This window comes from Podarcis pityusensis, assembly GCF_964106645.2.
Source record: "Podarcis pityusensis genome assembly, chromosome: 4".
In the NCBI taxonomy this organism is placed as follows: domain Eukaryota; kingdom Metazoa; phylum Chordata; class Lepidosauria; order Squamata; family Lacertidae; genus Podarcis; species Podarcis pityusensis.
The window spans coordinates 83203374-83224823 of NC_138027.1; the positions used below are offsets into that span (position 1 = coordinate 83203374).

General features: G+C 46.6%; 1 protein-coding gene across 1 annotated transcript; it reads left to right on the plus strand.

The window, feature by feature from the left end:
• Window positions 1–1116: 1116 nt before the first annotated feature.
• SLC10A2 (solute carrier family 10 member 2) lies at window positions 1117–20425 on the plus strand (the record flags this gene model as incomplete). The annotated part of the gene is made up of 6 exons (XM_081003434.1): window positions 1117–1556; window positions 9907–10025; window positions 14651–14739; window positions 14823–14998; window positions 17832–17989; window positions 19869–20425. The coding sequence occupies 6 exons, from the start codon at window positions 1117–1119 to the stop codon at window positions 20036–20038; spliced, it is 1152 nt and encodes a 383-aa protein (XP_080859560.1). The 3' UTR covers window positions 20039–20425.
• Window positions 20426–21450: the final 1025 nt, after the last annotated feature.

The window sequence follows — 21450 nt, forward strand, 5'->3', positions numbered from 1 at the left end:
CCCCCCACCAAGGACATAGGATGTCAATCAAATCAACCAAAGGCCTGGTTAAAAAGAAATGTTTTTGGCTGGTGCCTAAAGGTATATAATGAAGGCGCCAGGTAAACTTCCCTGGGGAGAGCATTCCATAGACAGAGAGCCACTGCAGACAAGGCCCATTCTCATGTTCCACCCTCCAGACCTCTCAAGGAGGAAGCCACAAAGAAGGACCTCTGATGTTGATCTAAGGGGATACAGGGCAGATCTGTGAGTGAGGAGCTCCACTGCACACTGGCCCTGCCTTTCCTTGGAGACCCCTGAATTCCAACTGCAGCCAAGGACAACAGTCATACGATATCACCAATTTTCTCAGGTAGTCAAGAAGATTATCATGAATGCCAACACGCTGCCCTTACCTTTATGCAATGTAGTCAAAACAGGCAATCTTCCAGGAAAGATAATTTCAATAATAAACCTTGTGTACAAAGAGACACAAACATGCACACGTGAAGAAGACCACGGGAGAACGAAGGACGCGTTTCACCTCAACATTTCAGAATAAGACAAGGAGACACAGACCACCTATCATTGTATTTTTCAGCTGGAAATATTAGGGTTGGGCATGAGGACACTGTTGCCCTTTGGATGTTGAGTGACAAGCCCCACCAATCCATGCTGCCTGGAAATGATTGGAATAGTAGTCTTGCAACAACAGGAAGGGGCTAGGTTGGGGAAAGCTGCTTTAAAGTGTGGCATATCACATTAAGTTAAATGAAAAACAAAGCAAGGCAAAGAAATAAATATGAGAAAGTAAGCCCTTAAGAGGTCCTCGTGATCCTCATTTCACTATAGTCGCTATTCCTTCCTGATGGCCCTTGTGTTTAAATATTAAAATTAAAAATTGGCCCCAAGTCAAATTTGGGGATAAATGATTGATTCAAAGTGTCTGTATATTCATTTGTACAACTGGAATGTTGTGACTCAGCAGTTGTTCTCAGCTCTAAACCTTGACAGCGGCCAAGTTCAAGTGTTTATTTAGCACTTTATTGCCCCTTGTCATTTAAAAATGAACTGCTTTGAGTTACTAGCATCCATACAGAGTTTAAGAGGTTAGCAGAGTGTTTCGTTGCTGTAACAATGCAGGACCACATTTCAAGCACAGCGGGCATCTTGACCTCTCACTTTTTGACAACTCAGCCAACTCCGAATTTTTCATATTGCTCTGCCAATGCCACGATTTGCAATGGCACATCCTGTGTGCTGTCTACTGAAGATTACAACAGAGTTTTGAGCACCATTTTAAGCACCGTCCTAACAATCTTGTTGGCAATGGTGATGTTCTCCATGGGCTGCAACGTGGAGCTGAAGAAATTTCTAGGACACATTAGAAGGCCATGGGGCATAGCCGTAGGCTTCCTCTGCCAGTTTGGAATTATGCCTCTGACTGGTTTTGTGCTGTCGTATGCCTTCAACATACTTCCTATACAAGCTGTTGTGGTGATCATCATGGGCTGCTGTCCTGGTGGAACATCTTCCAATATTTTAGCCTACTGGGTAGACGGTGACATGGACCTAAGGTAAGAGATATTGGCTTTCAACGGAATTGCCTCCTTCCCTACAGACCCTCTCAGGTGCTAATGTTGGTGGAGAGTGTCCTTTTGGTCATTCCACTGCCCTCAGAGGCTAAATAGGTTGCAGTCCAGGAGTTGGTATTCTCTGTGGCCGCCCCTAAGTTGTGTAACTTCCCAGAGGTGCAGCCGGCACCTTCATTATATAACTTTCGGTGAATGCTGAAGACACATCTGTTCCCCTTGGATTTTTACTCTTGAGATGTATATGTTTAGGATCCACCTTATTTTGTTAAGCTTAAGTTCTTTTAAGCTGATTTTCATATTGTATAGTAATGTGTTTCAATGCTAATGTTGTGTTTTCATTGTTCTAACCCATGCTGGGATGTTAGGGTGAAGGACAGGTAATGGAATAAATTTAATAAAGATGATGATGATGATGATGATGTGCAGATACCTGGAACAGGAATAGCCCCTAGGGTATTGTGATGGGACGATGAGCTGCTTGTGTGTAAAATCCAAGTCCCTCAGAGTTTGGTCAAGTTTGCAAACCTCTGTCTGTAACGGAGCCCCTTAAACATGGCTCCGTCAGTCGCTGGCAGATTCCGACAGTGGTTGCTTTCGGAATCGCTTCCAACATAAAAGCTCCTTAACGGAAACACGTCTTCTGGACTCTCTGCGTGACAGTTTCCGGCGAGGAGTGGGTGTCCCTACAGGAGGTCCTGAAACCTCCCCACTGTTTTCGCTGGAAGTGTCTCTGAGCCATCCCTCCAGCTCCCTTTCCCTCAGCTCAGCTCCTCTCCCCCTACTGGTTCCCTCTTCAGCTGCTGAGTCTCTCCCAACCTGTGTGAGCCCTTTCACTTCCCTTCCTTCCGATGGCAGTTCCCTGACATCCACCTCCCCTCCAGGGCCCCCTTCATCCCCTCTCGCCCCCTCCTCTACGGGCGGTGAGGAGGCAAAACCCCGGAATGAACTTCCTTCATCTTCCGATGTCCCGAACACTTCTCTCCACCTGTTGCGGTTCCTGGTCTCGAAGTACTCCTCCTCCTCAGAGTCCATCTCCCCTTCCCCTTCCGATTCCGAGAATCCTTCCAACTCCTCCTCCTCATCGGTGGTCCCAAAGTATTCCCTCCGGAACCTCTCCACAGGCTGAGGTTTCCTTGGGAACCTTTGATGGAACGTTTCTATCAATACCTCGTCATTGATATCTTCTGCCATTACCCAAGTGTTTTCTGACTCCGGTTCTCCTTCCCACGCTACCAAATACTCCACCTGATCCCCCTTCCACCTGGCGTCGAGGATTTCTGCCACATGGCTGCTGCATTCCCTTTCTTCTATGACCGGTCCCCGAGTGGCCATCCCTTCTCGTCCCCCCTCATACGGTGACAGTAACGACCTGTGAAATACTGGGTGCAGTTTCATGTGGTTGGGTAACCGGAGCCTGAAAGCCACTGGGTTGACCTGTTGAATGACCTCAAAGGGACCCAATCTCCTGGGTCTTAATTTCTTACAACCTCCTTTGAACGGCAACCCTTGGGTTGACAGCCACACCCTATCTCCCACCCTTATGGTTTCACCTTCCCTTCGGTTCTTGTCTGCCTGCCTCTTGTATTCTTCCTTCGCCCTTTCTAAGTTGAGTTGGAGCTGACGATGGATTGCTTCCATTTCTTCTACAAAATGCTCGGCTGCCGGGACGCCCCATCTCTCCCCTTCTCCCCCTGGGAAAGCCCTGGGATGACACCCATAATTAGCCAAGAAGGGGCTCATCCCTGTGGACACATTCTCGGCATTGTTGTAGGCAAATTCCGCCAGCGCCAACTTTTCTACCCAGTCATTCTCTCTGTCATTGACATAACACCTCAGGTATTGCTGGAGGACCCCGTTTGCTCTTTCCGCCTGCCCGTTGGTTTCAGGGTGCCGGGCAGTCGAAAAGTTGACCTCCACCTGCAGTAAGCTCATGAGCTTCCTCCAGAACCTGGAAGTAAATTGTTTTCCTCGGTCTGAGACCACCCTCAATGGCACCCTGTGCAACCTAAAAATGTGTTCTACAAATAACTTCGCTGTCTCTTCTGCCGTGACTGCATGCGAGCAGGCTACAAAGTGGCACATCTTTGTTAGTAGGTCTACCACCACCATGATGACTGTTTTCCCCTTGGACTTCGGCAGATCAGTCATAAAATCTATCGACACTGCCTCCCAAGGTCGTTCTGGGGTTGGTAAGGGTTCTAATAGCCCCGCCGGTGCCCGCCTCTCCCCTTTGGCTCGCTGGCATTGCTCACACCCTCTTACATACTCCCGTACATCTTCCCTCACCTTAGGCCACCAAAATTCCCTGGTGACCAACCACATGGTTTTGTGTTGTCCAAAATGCCCCGCCGTGGGGCTGTCGTGCAACTGCTTGAGTACCCTCCCCCTTAAGTCTCCTTCAGGGATATACAGTGCCCCTTTGTAATACAAAGCTCCATTTCTTTCCTCGAAACCCCCTGGTTCCTCTCCCTCACCCCTAAGACCTCTGAGCTTATTCTGGGCGTATTCATCATTCTCTGTTTCCTCTACCAGTTCTCTTTGTCCCACCAATGCGGCCCCACACACCCAGCGGTCCTCTGGGATGACATGTCTCTCTTCGGGTGCTCCCTCCCCCTCCAAATATTCAGGTTTGCGTGAGAGAGCGTCCGCCCTAATGTTCTCTGGGCCTGGCACGTAACAAATCTCAAAGTTAAATTTGGAGAACTCCTGGGCCCATCTCACTTGCCGTTGGTTGAGCACTCGTGCCGTCCTCCAATACTCTAGGTTCTTGTGGTCAGTGCACACTTGCACCTTATGTTGTGCGCCAATTAGCAGGTGCCTCCATCTCCGGAACGCCTCATGAATGGCTAGTAGTTCTCGGTCATACACCGTGTAGTTCCTCTCGGATTTGTTCAGCTTTCGCGAAAAAAAGGCACACGGTCTCCACTCTGACTCCTCCTTCCCTGGCTGCAGAAGCACCGCCCCAATCGCTCTGTCTGATGCGTCAGTTTCCACTCTCATCGGTTTTTGTAAATCCACATGCAGGAGTTGTTGTTCCGAGGCGAAGGCCCTTTTTAGTTCCTCAAATGCTCGCTCCGCCTCCTCAGTCCAAACGAACTTCTTCTTACTGCTGAGACAGTCCGTAATGGGCGCCGTCAGGTGGGCAAAGTTTCGGATGAACTTACGATAGAAGTTCCCAAATCCTAGGAACCTCTGCACATCCTTCCTTGTTTTGGGTGTTTTCCATTCCAGCACCGCCTGGACCTTGCCGGGATCCATGGCCAATCCCTTGTCTGACAGGCGATACCCCAGGAATTCCACCTCCTTGGTATGAAACTGACACTTCTCCAGTTTCACCCACAGCTGGTTGGCTTGCAGCCTGCTCAACACTTCTCTGACGTCTCTCACATGCTGCTCCTCATTCTCAGAATACACCAACACGTCGTCTAAGAAGGCCACACAATTCTTGTAAAGCAAAGGCCCCAGGACGTGGTTCATAAACGATTGAAAGCATGCGGAGCCTGCTTGTAGGCCGAAGGGCATAACTAAATATTCAAATGCCCCTAAAGGGGTGAACATGGTGGTTTTCCATTCATCCCCCTTCCTTATTCGTATCAGGTTGTACGCCCCCCTTAGGTCCAGCTTTGTGAAAATCTTTCCCTTCCGCACCCTTTTCAAAATGTCGTCAATCCTGGGCATAGGGAAAGCCACTGGTTCTGACACTGCATTTAAGGCCCTGAAGTCACACACCAGCCTCGGCTTGTTCGTGTTTTTTTTATCCACAAAAAACACTGGGCTGCCCCCCACCGCCCTGGACTCTCTGATGAACCCTCTCTTCAGGTTCTTGTCAATGAACTCTCTTAGCTCCTGCATCTCTCTGTCTGACATGGCGTACAGCTTGCCTACAGGGAGCTGTGCCCCAGGGAGTAAATTGATTTGACAGTCAAAGGGTCTATGCGGAGGTAGTTGGTCAGCTTCCCTTTCGCTGAAGACGTCGCGGAGATCTGCGTATTGTCGTGGTACCTTCACGTTCTCCGTTACTTCAGTCCCTGCTAGGGTGGCTTGGGCCCCTGCCAAACCCTTTCCCTCTTTGCAGTGTTCTAAGCAATGTGCTGAACCAAAAGAAACCACTCTCTGATGCCAGCCCACCAGCGGATCATGTAACGCTAGCCAGCTCATCCCCAATATAATGGGAGCTCCTCCCAAGGTGGCCACATTAAACGCTATCAGTTCGGTGTGCCTTGCCACCTTCATTATCATTGGGACGGTCTGCAAGCTGACTTCTCCTCCCAACAGCTCCCTGCCATCGATCGTGGTCACCTGCAGGGGGTTGCTTAAAGGGATCGTCTGTATCTGGTGTTCAGCTGCAAACTCTTTGCTCATGAAATTGCAGGAGCTGCCTGAGTCCAACAGCGCCTTTATCTTTAGAGGGTATCCGTTTGGCAGCTCTAGCGCCACTTCTATCACTAGGGCGGGTTTAGGAGGTTCTGGCGTGGGCACTTTCACTGCTCTTTGGCCTGGCTGCTGTGCCCCGACGGTGGCAGCCAGGCGTTGGCTTTTACTTGCTCCGGTATTTCTTCCTCTCTTCCCTCCACAGCTCCTACCATCCCTTGCCATTCCTTCCTCTGGGGGCAGACTCTGGCAAAGTGACCTGGCTGTTGGCAGAGATAGCATTTCCGGGCGCCTTTTCCCTCCTTCTTTCCCCCCTCACTGGGCTTTGAAACTGCGCGCGCGTGCGCTGTTCCGATTTCCATCGGCTCTGCCGGCGGGAAAGTTGGCTCTGGAATGTCTGGAATGCGGAACTCCTTCCAACGTTCCCCCTTCCCTTCCCGCCTCTCCAATGCTCTCACCTCCTGGCGCGCTCCTATGGTCAGCGCTGATTTGGTCAGCTGGTCCATAGACTCCGCCCTGGGCGCCCGGGAAAGTTCGTCTTTCACAGCCGAAGAAAGCCCTTCTTCAAAGAGCATTTGAATGGGTTCCGCCGATAGATCCCACCCCAATTTATGGATCAACATGGTGAACTCAGTCCAGTACTCACGGACAGATCGGCTCCCCTGTTTGCAAGCCATTAACTGTCTGCGCACCACTGCCTGTTCAATATCGCTGGAAAACATCAGATCCATGGCGCGAAAGAACTTCATCGTGTCCTTTAGGACGTCACTATTCGCTGCCATCAGGGGTCTAACCCAGTCTCTCGCCCCCTTTTCAAGATGCCCAATCACGAAAGCCACTCGTGATTCCTCGTCAGGGAATTCATCAAACTGCAGATTGAGGGCATATTGCATCTCTGTCCGAAAGCCATGATAGTCTTTGGGCTCCCCCCCAAACTTCTGCACCAATCCTGGTACCTTTCTGGCGAGCTGGGTGTCTTTCCCCTTTTTGTCTGCATCCTGAGCCCTCCTCTCCTCAAGCCTCGCCGTCTGCAGCGCTAGCTGGACCTCCAACACCCGGTACCTTTCTTCCAGGCTTGGACCCGCTCCAGCTCCTGCTTCTCCGGTTCCGGCTGGGTTGCTCATGATGCCTTCTCCTGCACAAGCTGCTCACGGAGACTGTCGGAATGCTGTGATGGGACGATGAGCTGCTTGTGTGTAAAATCCAAGTCCCTCAGAGTTTGGTCAAGTTTGCAAACCTCTGTCTGTAACGGAGCCCCTTAAACATGGCTCCGTCAGTCGCTGGCAGATTCCGATAGTGGTTGCTTTCGGAATCGCTTCCAACATAAAAGCTCCTTAACGGAAACACGTCTTCTGGACTCTCTGCGTGACAGTTTCCGGCGAGGAGTGGGTGTCCCTACAGGAGGTCCTGAAACCTCCCCACTGTTTTCGCTGGAAGTGTCTCTGAGCCATCCCTCCAGCTCCCTTTCCCTCAGCTCAGCTCCTCTCCCCCTACTGGTTCCCTCTTCAGCTGCTGAGTCTCTCCCAACCTGTGTGAGCCCTTTCACTTCCCTTCCTTCCGATGGCAGTTCCCTGACAGGTATCTCACTCAAATCCTTCCCTGAATTATAGTGCCAACTCTGTATACATTAATTACTGAAAAATTATTGCGGCATGAAGCCACACAATCCAGAAAGCTGCTTGGAACTTGCCTGCATCATGGCTCCATAGAACAACAAACCTTGATGCCACACAGCAAACTTACGCTGAACATCCCAGAAGGGAGAAACCCATACAAAGCTGCTGGATGTATAGAGCTACTAATAAGGTTATCTGGATTGTGTCTGTTGGTGATGAATGATTGCATGCTAGTCCATCGGTAAACATATTTTGGGTTGGTATTATCTACTCAGGCTGCTATTCCAGGCTCATCTGCAAAGTTATTGACGCCACAGTTAGAGCAGCAAGGGCAGATAGAGAAGTATGCTTCATGGCTATTCCATTTGACCTCAGCCTGACTTTGAAATAACAGGAGAACCCACTACAGTAGTAGTAGTAGTAGCAGCAGCAATTAACAATAGATCCAACCGCCATTTGGAGCACACATTTCCCCATCTAAAGTTTTTTTTCCAAATTAGTATTTGTCCTGGTGTTTATCTGATGGGGCAAAAAGCCATATAAGGGGCAATGTCCATTAGGAAAATGGCAGGGGGGTGAGAATGGTTAAGTCACTCTTTCCCCCAGTACTGCTGCCTTGATCTGATTCAGCACCCCCTGAGACTGTTTGGAGTTTTTTATTGGGGGGAGGGGTGCAGCAGATCACATGGCATGCCTCCCAGTGTCTTGAGTAACTTGGCTCTGAAAGAACTGTTCCACTACCCTAAAATGCTAGGCATATCCTTCATGAGACGAACCATCCCATCAAGGCTATCACCTCCACACCTTGCTTGAGAGCTTCCAGCAGCATCTGACTGGCTGCTTTGAATCAAATAACTTTAGATTAGGAAGAGACCTTGAAAGTCTTGTAGTAACACACACACACATCCCGGCTCAATTTCACATCAGTGATGCAGGTCTCTTTCAGCAGAGGCTGATCAGCCACTATCAGAGATGCAGTGCTAGCATCCCTGAGTGACAGAGGCTGCAGTGAAGGAAAGCTTCTGTTCCACTGCTGAACAGTTCCTATCCTTGGGACATTTCTCCGAATGTTTAGTTGAGATCTGCTTCCTGGCCATTTCCACCCATGCATTCTAGTCCTGCCCTCTGTGGCAACAGATAGCAATCCTGCTCCATCTTTTCTGCATGGCAGCCCTTTCAATATTTGAAGACAGCCGGAATATATGAGGGTGTTGTTGTTTTTAATCTCATGTGGCACAACTCTTCCATTCTGCATCAGGGCCCATCCTAATACACACATTTGTCTCAAACCTGCTGGACTACCAAGTTGCCTTTGAAACTCCGGTGCTCAGACAGGACATTTAAAAGCAAAGCAAAACACTATACGGTGCAAATATTCATCCCACTCCAGAGATCCTCAGACCCACAAGGGTTGTTTCACAGGTGATCCACAGTGCTGGATGGCTTGCCAGGGAGAAAGGTCTTCCATATGGAATGCATATGGAGAAACATACAAACTTATGCCTGCAATAACATGTTGCTAGAGCTTGTCTTTTGTCTCCCACACATCCCTTGTGTTTTCTGCACCAGGGCAAAGGAGTTTCCCTGGAATACTTTTGTAATAAAAATCTGTACCCACTTCCAACATCAATGGAGAACAGAAATAAATTCCTTCTTTTTTTCTCCAGTCTGGCAAAAGACTAAATTGGCCTGTTTTTAAATGCCATATTTAAACACTTTCTGTGATACTATAATCTCTGCACAGAAGTAAATTCTATTGTTTTCAGTGGGTCTTATTCCCAGGTAGGTGTGCTTAAAGACTTTTGGCCACCATCTTTAAACTTCAATTCTGGCATTTACCAGTTTTGACTTTTCTTTGTAGCCAAGAATTTAATTTTCTCAGGACCAAAGGCTTCACATTCTAACTTGGCATCATTTTGTGACTACCCACCTAATCCTATCAAACAGCATTCCTTCCTCAGTGCTCTCAAGACTGAGGGGACATAAAACCCCACGGAGCAAATATAGTGCAAACAACCCAGAAGCAGCTCTCAAGGTTCCTGTGCTTTTCAGATGACCCTAGAAGCATAGAGATTCTTCCAAGGGCCTTATGAGGAAGAGGAGAGAATAAGACCACCTCCAACTGCTTTCAACCAGCAACCTCCTTAAACCAGCCTCCAGGTGTTTTGGACTACAACTCCCATGAGCCTCAGCCAGAACACAATTGGTTGGCGTTGTAGTCCAAAACGCCCATTCCAGAGCCATAAGAACCAGCCTAAGTCTGTGCTGAGCCATGGACTCACCAACGCAAAAAGTATTTGTAGCTTGCATGGTACAAACAGTAATCGCAACCAACTCTCTTGCAGCATCAGTATGACAACATGTTCGACTTTGCTGGCCATGGGAATGATGCCACTTTGCCTCTTCCTTTATACCAAAATTTGGACAGACTACAGCTCCCTTTTAATCCCCTACGACAGTATCGGTAAGTCACATTTGTACCTTCTCCCACAGCAAACATTCTCTTATCATACAGCTTCAGGACTCCATGCAACTGAGTTCTTGCGTTGCATGTCGAGACCCCGCAGCCACCCTCTCGTTGGAAATAACTCACACAAGGACACAGATATTAGGTTTATGTTACTGGGCAAATTTTGGCCACAACTTCATTGAATTACAGAATGTGAGCAGTATTGGCTTAGGCATTGATTGGACCTGACTATATCTGACTCCTGCCCATTGTGCAGGAAGTCCAGTAAGGGTAAGCCCAGTAAGGGTAGGGGGAGCCCTGTCGATGCAAACCAACTCAAGCTCCCCCTGGTGTTCCTGTCGGGGTTGTGCCAAGGCCTTAGCTCCCCAGCTGGGCTTCAGACTACATCAACACCCCCGGATTCCTTTAACAGAATACCCTTAAGCATGGAGGGGCAAGTGATGGCCACACCTCCCCTCCCCCACACAAGGTCAAACAATGCCTAACTGCAACCCTAACAAAGTTGTGACGATTGCTACGAGGTAGGCGAAAACCAAGTGGCCAGTGCCAATTTGCCAAGCGGAAAAATTCCTACCAGGCCCCTTGGACAACCAAGGCGACCAACTGAAGACCATAGCAAGGCCATTGCCTAACCTGGAAAATAGGTAGGAGGGCAGATGATTGAGGAAGCGAGCCAAAGAGGAAGTCCTCTGGCTCGCTCCTCCGTTTAAACGGCCCCGGCCACGCCCCTACGGCCAGCGGATTGGCTGGCCGGGCTCTGACATGGCCGGGATCCCCCAGGCAACGGGGGACAAAGTCCCCCCCCAGTGGGGAATGGGTGCCCAGGCGGTCCACCGCAACTCCTCCCCACTGGGAAGTGGAGCGGATCTAGCGGAAGCCGGCACAGTGAGTCCCATTCGTGCAAGGGGACTTTTGCCCCCTCTCCCCCGAACCTGGTCAGGAGAACCCCCAGAGCAGCACACAGGGCAAGATGGGACACCCAACAAGCATAAATGCTTTGGCTGGTGGAACACTAGCTGTAGCATGACATTGAATTCCACCATAAGTCTACAATGCCAATGCACCATTGACCTCTACACTCAGAGGTGTAGAGCACCTCTGTAGTGCTGAATTTGGGGTTGGTGAGTGTGCTGCTTCATCATTTCCCATTCCCTCACTCCACTTATTTGAGCTTCCAGGGTAGCTTCCTCCTAGGCTACACAGTCTGTGTTGGCACAATGTAGGATGGTCCCTCACAATAAGGACCAGAGTGGCCCAGGTTTTCGCCCAAGATGTGTCTTACATTTCCAGTGGTGCCCTTATAAGTTCAGTTAAGACAGCATCAATACATGCTTCTGTTTTTCATTAAAGGTGTGTGAAATTATTGTGATCACAATTTACATTGTTGTTGTTTTTTCAAAAAACTTTATTGATGTTCCAAAAATTCAAAACAAACAAACAGACAAACAAGCATACATACATCCTGTTTAAATCTTGGTAACATTATTAAGTGACTTCCTCAAATCCCCTTGGTCATTATCTATCATTTACATTGTTTTTTGAGGGGATGTGTATCTATGTCTCTACATTATCTATCAATCAACATCCTTTGTGGAAATGGAATGATGGTGCCGATAACATTTGAAGTTTAAATGCTCAGTAGAAGCTGGACTGAATACGGCATCTCTACTGGGGGAATGGATATAATCACAATGAGATGTGGAGTTTAAGAAAATAAGAAAGCTATGTTTATTGCAGAAAACAAATGTTTGATAGGACGATCCTAGTTCTGTCTAACTAAGTCAGAGATGCACTGCTCCATGCTTGCTCTGGCATCTTAGGTGGAGAGAGCTCCACACATGTCTTCTTCTCACAAGGAAGGTATGGAGAAGGAGAAAGTGGGGTCAGGTCAGCAACCCTAAGGGTATCAGTCTAATACTGAAGAAAGCTGTCAAAGGGACAGTGCAAGGAGGACAGTCTAGGAAGGTTGGAGACTCCTCTCTACCTTCCATTTCTCATGCAGGTAAAGCAGCCTACATCGAAAGCAGAGTTGCACCCTGACATTTCCAACAGGTGCAAAAACCTCCACAAAAATTACTTCAATTCTGTGGTGAAATGTGGGGTGCATTTGTAAGGGCTCCCAGGTTTCATGTGGGATGAGATAAAATCAGCAAGAAAAGACAGGTTAAATTTATGTTTTAACTAAACGAACGTGGAATAGCCATTGTGCCAAGAAAACACAAAACAAACTATGTTTCCAAAAGAACATGGAAGATAGGGAGAATTGTGTGACAAGCACACTATTATAAATAGACAGGTATGTTTATATCAAGAATCCTTTGTATAAGACTGTGATGGAAAGACTATCTTATGGGCCCCTTAACAGATCTGAAGAACAGGCTGGTAGCCAATGTGACCATTAGCATAGCTTGTGGCCAGTGATATTATTCACATACTTAAAACCAAAAGATCATGCCCAGACTGTCAAGTTACTATGTACAAAAAATGAATAAATGGGCAAGTTCTGTCCACAGTTTTTGCTAGCAGAAAGTCCAAACAGGTTGGTAACACAGGCATTAGATGTGGAGTGCTGAAGATTGCTACCAACAAATTCAGATGCTCACTTGGATGTGTTCTGCACCAAACATGATATCATAATGCAGCCATAGCAGAAGTTCTGGAAAAAAACAAGCAATCTATATAGTTCTGCACATGTGGTGATAAAGCTTCTGGTGAAACTGATCAACCAAGACAGTGTGTTATGGAATGTTCAGTTGCTAAGGAAACTAAACAGGTTGCAGTCCAGCTTCTGTGAGGAGAGGGGAATATGTTAGTGTGACTGGAATTAAAACCTCACCCAGATTCAGGTTGCATATTTGGAACAGGTTCTAGGCTGTAGGGGTGCTTTGGAATTGGAAGGGGTTAGACACAAGGAATGTGGAGTAGCCAAGAGGGAGCACGAAGAAAAGGTAAGTAGAGAATGAGACTTGGGAAAATAAGGAGAGAAAAGAAACAGCTGAGGCAAGGGGCTAAGAAAGCTCCGAAGAAACTTCACAGCACTTGATAGGCATGGGCTGTATATTATAAGAATGAGAAGAGGAATTTTATGGCTGGTTAGGTGATAGGGCGTTGAAAGGAAGAGGAACAATGTAGTCAGTGGCCTGGAAACCAACCAAGAATGTGAGAAACAATGAGTGACGAAGACAAGGGAAGGGAGAAAGGGAGACTGGAAGAAACCTCAAAGGGTCTAGGAAGAAAGTGGGAAGGACTTTGTGGGTGTCAATGGGTTATAGGTTTGCTCGGTGTAGAGTCTAGGTTGTAGTAAGGGAATTCCAGCAGTTGTGGCTTTTGTTTTTAGCAGACCTTTGCAACTGAGCAACTCTGAAGAGGCAATAAGAATGGAGCAATTTCACATACTGGCTACAGCTAACCAGTCAATTCTTTGGGTATCATTTTCTGATCAACATTTGTTGCCTTGGGATCCAAAATTGCCTTCAGATCTATACCATTCTACTACTAAGGCATGCTGTGTGCATGGCACAATAATGGGATGGCCTCCACTTCCAAGAACCAAGAAGCCATATGTTTATTTTTTTCTTCTTCTTCTGAGAAACAAAAAACCCTCGAATGCCACACAACGAGAGAAGCTTTAAACTAGTGCCGACGATAGAAGTAGAACCCCAAAGGCAAAAATCAATGCTTCATAGCATTGTAAAAAAAGAAAAGGTATGCCACAGAATGACAACGATTAACCACAGGAGAAATAAAGCTGTATTCTTGTTATACAGCTGGGTGAACGTGTGCCTTTTTATAGGTTATCAAACACAGAGCCAGCATGGTGCAGCAGGCAGTTGTCAGGACTTTGATCAGCGGCACTGTCTCAGGCATGGCAATCCCTGGGTGACCCTGTTAAGGCAATCCCTCGCTCTGTCATCCACAGGAAAATCCCCACCTACACAGCCATGAGCTTCCTGAATGAGATAATTGATTAATATTTGATCCTTCAAGGTAGAAAAGACAACTATGTGTGAGAAAGCATGGGAACTGAAATAAAGAGCACAGGGAGCTGCCTTATGCAGAATCCGACCATTGTTCCATGCCAGAGTTCCACCTGACATTGGGGATGTGCATGACATCACATGTGTGACACATCATGCGTGTCGGGAAGAGACCATGAGGAGGCCCAGCCCCTCAGGATTGATGGGGCTCAGCCCTATTGCCACATACTTTGGGGGTGAGGTGTCCCCAGCCCCACAGAGTTGGAGCCTATTCTCCACGCAGCTCAGTATTGTCTACACAGATTGGCAGTGACTCTCCCAGGTTTAAGGCAAGGAGTATTTCTCAGTCCTACATGAAGATGCCAGGGACCTTCTGACGTTTAGAAGACATCTGAAGGCAGCCCTGTTTAGGGATGTTTTTAATGACTGACATTTTAATGTATTTTTAATCTCTTGTTAGAAGCCACCCAGAGTGGCTGGGGAAAGCCAGCCAGATGGGCGAGGTATAAGTAATAAATTGTTATATTATTATTATATATTGACCCCTTCCCCAGACTTGCATTTTCAAAAGATCGCATTGTTTGGACCTCACCCTTCTCAAGCAAAGAGTTCTGTGCCCAACCTGTCCTCTTCTCCTTCCAGGCATTTCACTGGTAGCACTTGTCATTCCCGCTTCGCTCGGAATATTTTTTAAGCATCGTTGGCCCGCAAAAGCTAAAATCGTACTCAAGGTAAGGTGTGACATTCCCCAAATGCATATCCAAAAGCTACCCAGAAATGTCAAGGTGTACTGACCTTCTCTTTCCTCCCTCAGATTGGTTCCATTGGTGGTGCCGTTCTCATAGTGCTCATAGCTGTGGTTGGAGGGATATTGTACCAGGGCTCCTGGACCATCACTCCTGCACTCTGGATTATCGGAACCATCTTCCCATTTGCCGGCTATTCGGTGGGATTTTTTCTGGCTCGCATAGCTGGCCAGTCCTGGCACAGGTAAGGCTCCAGAATACAAGAAAGGAACAGCTTCTATTTCCTTCACCTTGATGTATACACACACGTTGGAGTAATGCTTGCAAATGCACCACAACAGTTTTGGAACGCTCCAAACATGTTGCAGAACATCTCGTTTTTTGCCATTTTCCGACACACAGCTCTTCTGCAGCTACAAAGCTATAAGAAATACTTTTGTAAAGTTGTTCCTCAGCATCCCCACTGCAGCAACATTTTGCAAGCTGTGCCCAATCCACTTATCTGGTGCTGTGCACAAGCAAATTTGTCTTCTCATTTCCTGGGAGCTGACTAATGGCTTCAACACAGAGAGGTGACCGGCAAGTCCCTCAGTGATTACCCAAAGGACGTCCCATTAGTTTGTGCTGTAGAACAGAGATTTACAAAGGCCAGTCAAGTTGAGAAGGCACATCAGGGACTGAAATACATGCATGGACAGACAGCACCCTGTTTTAAAGGCCTCAAAATGCATACAGGTCCGAGCAGCCGCAAGGTACCTGAGTGGAATGGCAATATAAGATGCACTTCGCAGCAGAGTCAGGAAGGTCACTTACTGCTATATCTGCAAATTTAATGTCTCGGTCTTTCTCCCTGTTTTGCAATGTACACTGACACAAAATACATTGATGCAGTAGGATACTAGTCACACATTCATGCATCGTGTAATTGACTCTGGATCAGCTCAAGGTGAAGCCGCCCAGGGCCAATTTCAAGGTGTGCATTCAGAATGCAAGTGAGCAATTTTAGGTGAGGTTGCTCAGCAGGGAAGTTCACACCGATTCTTAAAGAACCCACTGTCCGCCGTTCAAACTATTTCCATCTTGCCCTTGGTCAAGTGCAGGGAGAGCTAACATGGCGCTCTCCAAGTGTTGGTGAGATTACAATTGCCAGCAAGCATTGTCCATGATCTGGGTCCTGGGATGTTGCATGTTGTCGTCCAACAATCTCTGGAAGGCATACAGATTGGCTGTCCCTGGTCAAATGACTGGAGAAATATCCAGTGCCTTCCTTGCTCACTTTGCCAGCCTTCCTATTATTCCAGCCATATCGTTGAGCCCTTGGGTACGGAGTTAAGAGCATGGGAGCGCAATCCTATGCATGCTAACTTGGGATCGAACCCCACTGATTTCAGTGGGTCTCACTGCCCAATATGCACCCAAAGCATGTCATCCTGAGATTTCCAGCAGTGGAAATCTACCTAGTGTATTGCAAACTGAGTAGGCCTACTTTTGCACCACCTTTTTCAAGTGTATACTGTGTGAAATCTCTGGTTTGGTGTGGCCACGTGCAGATTAATGAAAAAATGTAGCCCATAAACATAATAGCAATGCAGGCAAGCCAGGCCCATTGTTTAAACATATAACATGAGGACAATATCTTAAGTGTGTATGTCTTTTTAAAATTTATTGTATAGCCCTAGGTAAATTTAAGCATTTTATTTAAAAACAACAACAACATGATGATGATACTGCCAGTTCAGAGCTGCTCCCAGCCTACCCAATCATTGCTCATATTTATTTTACAAATTTTATATACCGCTAAATGGGAAGAAAACCTCTCAGCAGAGGTGCTATTGGCTGTCACACTATCAGGAACACAGTGCTTTTTCAATGTGTACATCACATTATGTTCTGTCAGCACTAATGTGTGCGACATAGTCAGGTCACATTCATTATAACCCTTGTGGAAGGTACCTTTTTATGACCTCGCTTATTTTTCTTAATTGATCTTTTAATTAGCTTTGAAATGCTTTTCAAGCTATATAGTTTCATGAAAAAAATATTATGTTGTAAAGTTATGGTTCTATAACACAAGTAGACCATGGTGGTGTTGTTGTAGCGACATGGCTAAGTTGTTTTAAAAAGCTTTTTAAAAAATGGATAAGCCAAACATATTATACCTTTATGACTTTATAGTATATAATCGCTCTTTCATTAAAGAGAAATTATTTTAGTGCTCATTAAAATGTTAATGTAAGGAATAGATCAATGGGACCATCAAGAAGTGCTTACCGCAGAGACTGTAATCAATATATGCTAAGCTTTGATAAGTTTACTATCTCAATAGGGCACAACCTGTTAAAACCTTATAACCTTATAAAGGTGGTGCTAAAGGCATCTATACCTGTTGAGATTCTTGTATACAGTGGTACCTTGGGTTACATACGCTTCAGGTTACAGACTCCACTAACCCAGAAATAGTACCTCGGGTTAAGAACTTTGCTTCAGGATGAGAACAGAAATCGCACGGCGGCAGCACAGCAGGAGGCCACATTAGCTAAAGTGGTGCTTCGGGTTAAGAACAGTTTCAGGTTAAGAACAGACCTCCAGAACGAATTAAGTACTTAACCCAAGGTACCACTGTATATACAAGAAGCGAAGTTACAGGGAAGCAGGCAGAGGGCCTTCTTGGTAGTGGCACCCTCCCTGTGGAACACCCTCCCAGCAGATGTCAAGGAGATAAAGAACTACATAACTTTTAGAAGACATCTGAAGGCAGCCGTGTATCAGGAAGTTTTTAACGTTTGATGTTTTATTATGTTTCGATATATCCTGTTAGCCGCCCAGAGTGGCTGGGGAAACCCAGCCAGATGGGCGGGATAGAAATGATAAAATTATTATTATTATTATTATTATTATTATTATTATTATTATTAGATGAGAATGTTTGGATGATGGCGTTGTGCAGATTCACCATAAAGAGAGAGTGAACGAGATGTGGTGATTTCACAGTAAAATCTTAGTGTGGGGTGTGAAAGCACCCTAAGTCTCTTTATGTGATTGTGTGTGTGATTTTTTAATAATGTCGTTTCTTTTAGGTGTCGTACTGTAGCTCTGGAAACGGGGATGCAGAATACTCAGCTCGCTTCCACCATAGTACAGCTCTCATTCAGCCCAGAACAATTGGAGCTGATGTTTACTTTCCCACTCATCTACAGTATTTTCCAGCTAATACTTGCAGCAATGTTTTTGGGAGGTAAGCCACCCTATGTACACCCCATTCTAGTCTCTCTCTCCCCACTTTTTATCAGTTTGCATTAGAACAAGGGTTTTTACTCTGTTTCATATATATATATATATATATATATATATATATATATATATACACACACACACACACACACACACACACACACACGATAACCAAACAGAACAAGAAACTCTGACTTGGTCAATACTGCTCATAAATGAATTAACAAATCCAAGAATCATTAAGGTTGCAAACTGTACAAGTAAATTGCCTTGTGCTCCCCATTCCCCAACCCATATATATAAGAGGCCTGTATAATCGGTTTGGATCAAAACAGGCCACAACTCTATTGAATACAGATGAAAGATGTTTGGCTTGGGCATGGGGCAATTGAAATACTTCCGGCCTGCCCGCATAGGTCAATCCAGGTGGGGGTTCGTAAGATTTACATCAAACAGGGTCACCCCCACAGGGGCCGCCGTCTGGCCCTGGCCCTGCGTGTGCATGTGGACATGACCACTCTCCCCATATCCCTTTAACGGGATACCCCAGCCTTTGGAAGGGCAGGCAGAGAATACAACCTCCCCTCCATCCAAGACAAAGGATCGCCCCAAAAGGGGTGAGCGGACTTGGCTGCCAATCCAATCGCAACCTTTGCTGTTGTCCAACAACGTAAGCAGAATATGCCACCTGGCTCAGCTCAAACATCATGCTAAAACATGGATAGTAAAGCTTAACCGTTTGGTGCAGTGTCTGAATTGGCAAATCAGCCAGCAAATCGGAATCAGAAACCACGATTAGCAAACCATTGTTGCAGGTGTGGCTCCAGCTTCGAAGGCCACTGCACCTAGGGAGAGAGCAAACAGAAATAAAAGGCTAACAAACTGCTCTAAACCATTACATGGAAACTCACAATGTGTTGCGCGTTGACTTCAACAAGGCCTTCCACCGCCTGCCTTGGCCGTAATTTCATCTCAAGACTAGTGTTCATGATTTATTGTTCATCTCTCAGGGGTGGCTATTGAGCCATACAGCAGCCACATATACCCAGTATTGTTCAATTCCCTTCCAGTCTACAACTCTCTGGGTTGTGCAAATGAGACCTTAAGTTGTGTGCAGTGTATCATCTTAATGACTCATCTTCACCATGCATTTAAAGCAGTATCCTGCCACTTTAAATAGCCATGGCTTTCCCCAAAGAATCCTGAGAACTGTAGTTCGCTAAGCTGCTGAGAGTTGTTTGGAGACCCCAGAGCTACAATCTCTGGGAAGAGAGGTTGGCTGTTAAGCACTCCTCAGCATTAGCAAGCAATACCAGCCTTAAGGACGCGGGTGGCGCTGTGGGTTACACCACAGAGCCTAGGACTTGCCGATCAGAAGGTCGGCAGTTTGAATCCCCGCGACGGGGTGAGCTCCCATTGCTCGGTCCCTGCTCCTGCCAACCTAGCAGTTCGAAAGCACCCCAAAAAAGTGCAAGTAGATAAATAGGTACCGCTCCGGCGGGAAGGTAAACGGCGTTTCCGTGCGCTGCTCTGGTTCACCAGAAGCGGCTTAGTCATGCTGGCCACATGACCCGGAAGCTGTACACCGGCTCCCTCGGCCAATAAAGCGAGATGAGCGCCGCAACCCCAGAGTCGGTCATGAGTGGACCTAATGGTCAGGGGTCCCTTTACCCTTTACCTTTACCAGCCTTAACAACAACAGTGCACTATTAGCTATATCTTCTCAGAAGAAAGTCCCATTTAGTTCAGTGGGGCTTACTCATGGGTAAGCGGGTACCAGATCACAGCCCAGCTCTTCCTTGATACACCAGGTTCGGTTAAGTGCTGAAATGCTTTCAATCCTGTCTATTATGACCTTTGACATGTCGTGCCAATGTTGTTAGTCTACCAGGTGCACAAAAGGTATTTTGCTGATCCAGACTCAACCGGCGAGGAGAACGAACCTGAATCAACGCAGGAGCCAACACACAATACGATGAATGGAGGATTTACTTTGGAGGAGGGAGGAGGAGGAGAGAAGCATGTGTCAGCAACTCCCAATGGAAGAGTATAGCCTTGTGCAGGCTGGCTGAAGGCAGGCTGGGAGAGATACATTGGACTGTGGTGGACAAGCCCCTCTTGAGATGGCCATGCTGTATGGTCTGTACTCCCTCCATGCGGAGTAAAAGTGTAAATATGTGAATAGACCATATTTCTTAAAGCTACAACAGTTCCACCCCATCTTCAATTCTCCAAAGGAGCACAGACCCTGAATGGGGACCAAGACACCTGGAATTCCATGCATGGCTTGGCAGGGATTAGGGTGTCTGATAACACTATTTAGAAATACATACATACATACATACATTAAATAAGTAGCTAACTATTTAATGCTCTCCTATGGCTTTAGATTATAAATACCATTAAATCTAAAATCAGTTGGTTACAGCATCATGCTGATAATGCCAAGGTTGCAGGTTTGATCCCCTTATGGGGCAGCTGCACTGTAGGGAACATGACTAGCTGATCCTCAGGGTCCCCCAATTTATGGCTTGGTTATCATTAATCACCACATAATGATCTCTGTCAAAGAGCTGTCAACAGAAAATGTTCAGTCCACCATCTCCTCCCCAGAAGTCACAATCAATGAGAGTTTCATAGGGAGTAAGAGGTTATTAAGACCTTTCATGCGTGCACCTACAAAGTAGTCTGGCCAGCGTGAACACAGAAGAACTGGGAAATGATGCTTGATGCAGCTGATCATTACAGGGCAAACAAATTCATATTCTGAACCGTTATCATCAACAACAACAACAACATGGGTTTATGAATCACTATCTAAACAACTGTCACTAACAACTTCAGCAATGCTCCTCTCTCAAATTAAGCCCTGAATTCCCTAAACTTTTAAAGTTGAGGCACATTGCTTTAGCTTTGTGTGCTTTAACCCACTTCACAGATTGGTTACAGGTGGTCCATTCTAAGCAAAGAATGGTGGATAATCCCTCCAGTCCAAATTCATTGTTTCCAAATCATAGCAGCCAACTCCTAGAAGCCAAGATCCCTTGCCCCCCCAATAAATTATTTGAGGGGGCTCGTCTCCCCAAAGTTGATAGGCACTGCCATTCAAATGGATATGCAGACACCGCCGCATCTTGTGATTACCTTGGCTCCCTCAATATTTTATTCAAGTTGACACCTCTGATTCAAAACCAATGCTGCTTTTTCCAGGGAGAAAAATTGTCTACTGTTTGTGGAATGCTCTCCCCATGGAGGTTTGTCTGGTGCCTTCATTGTACAGTTATATGCATCAGGCAAAAGAGTTCCTCTTCAACCAAGCCTTTGGCTGATGAACAGTCTATGACCTTTTAAATGTGTTTATGGGGGGGGGTTAATGGTTTGTTTTGTTCTTGTTTTTATTATGTACTTTGTGGTTTTATTTTGTATTTTTATGCTGTAAATCTCTCCGAGATCTTTCTGTAAAGG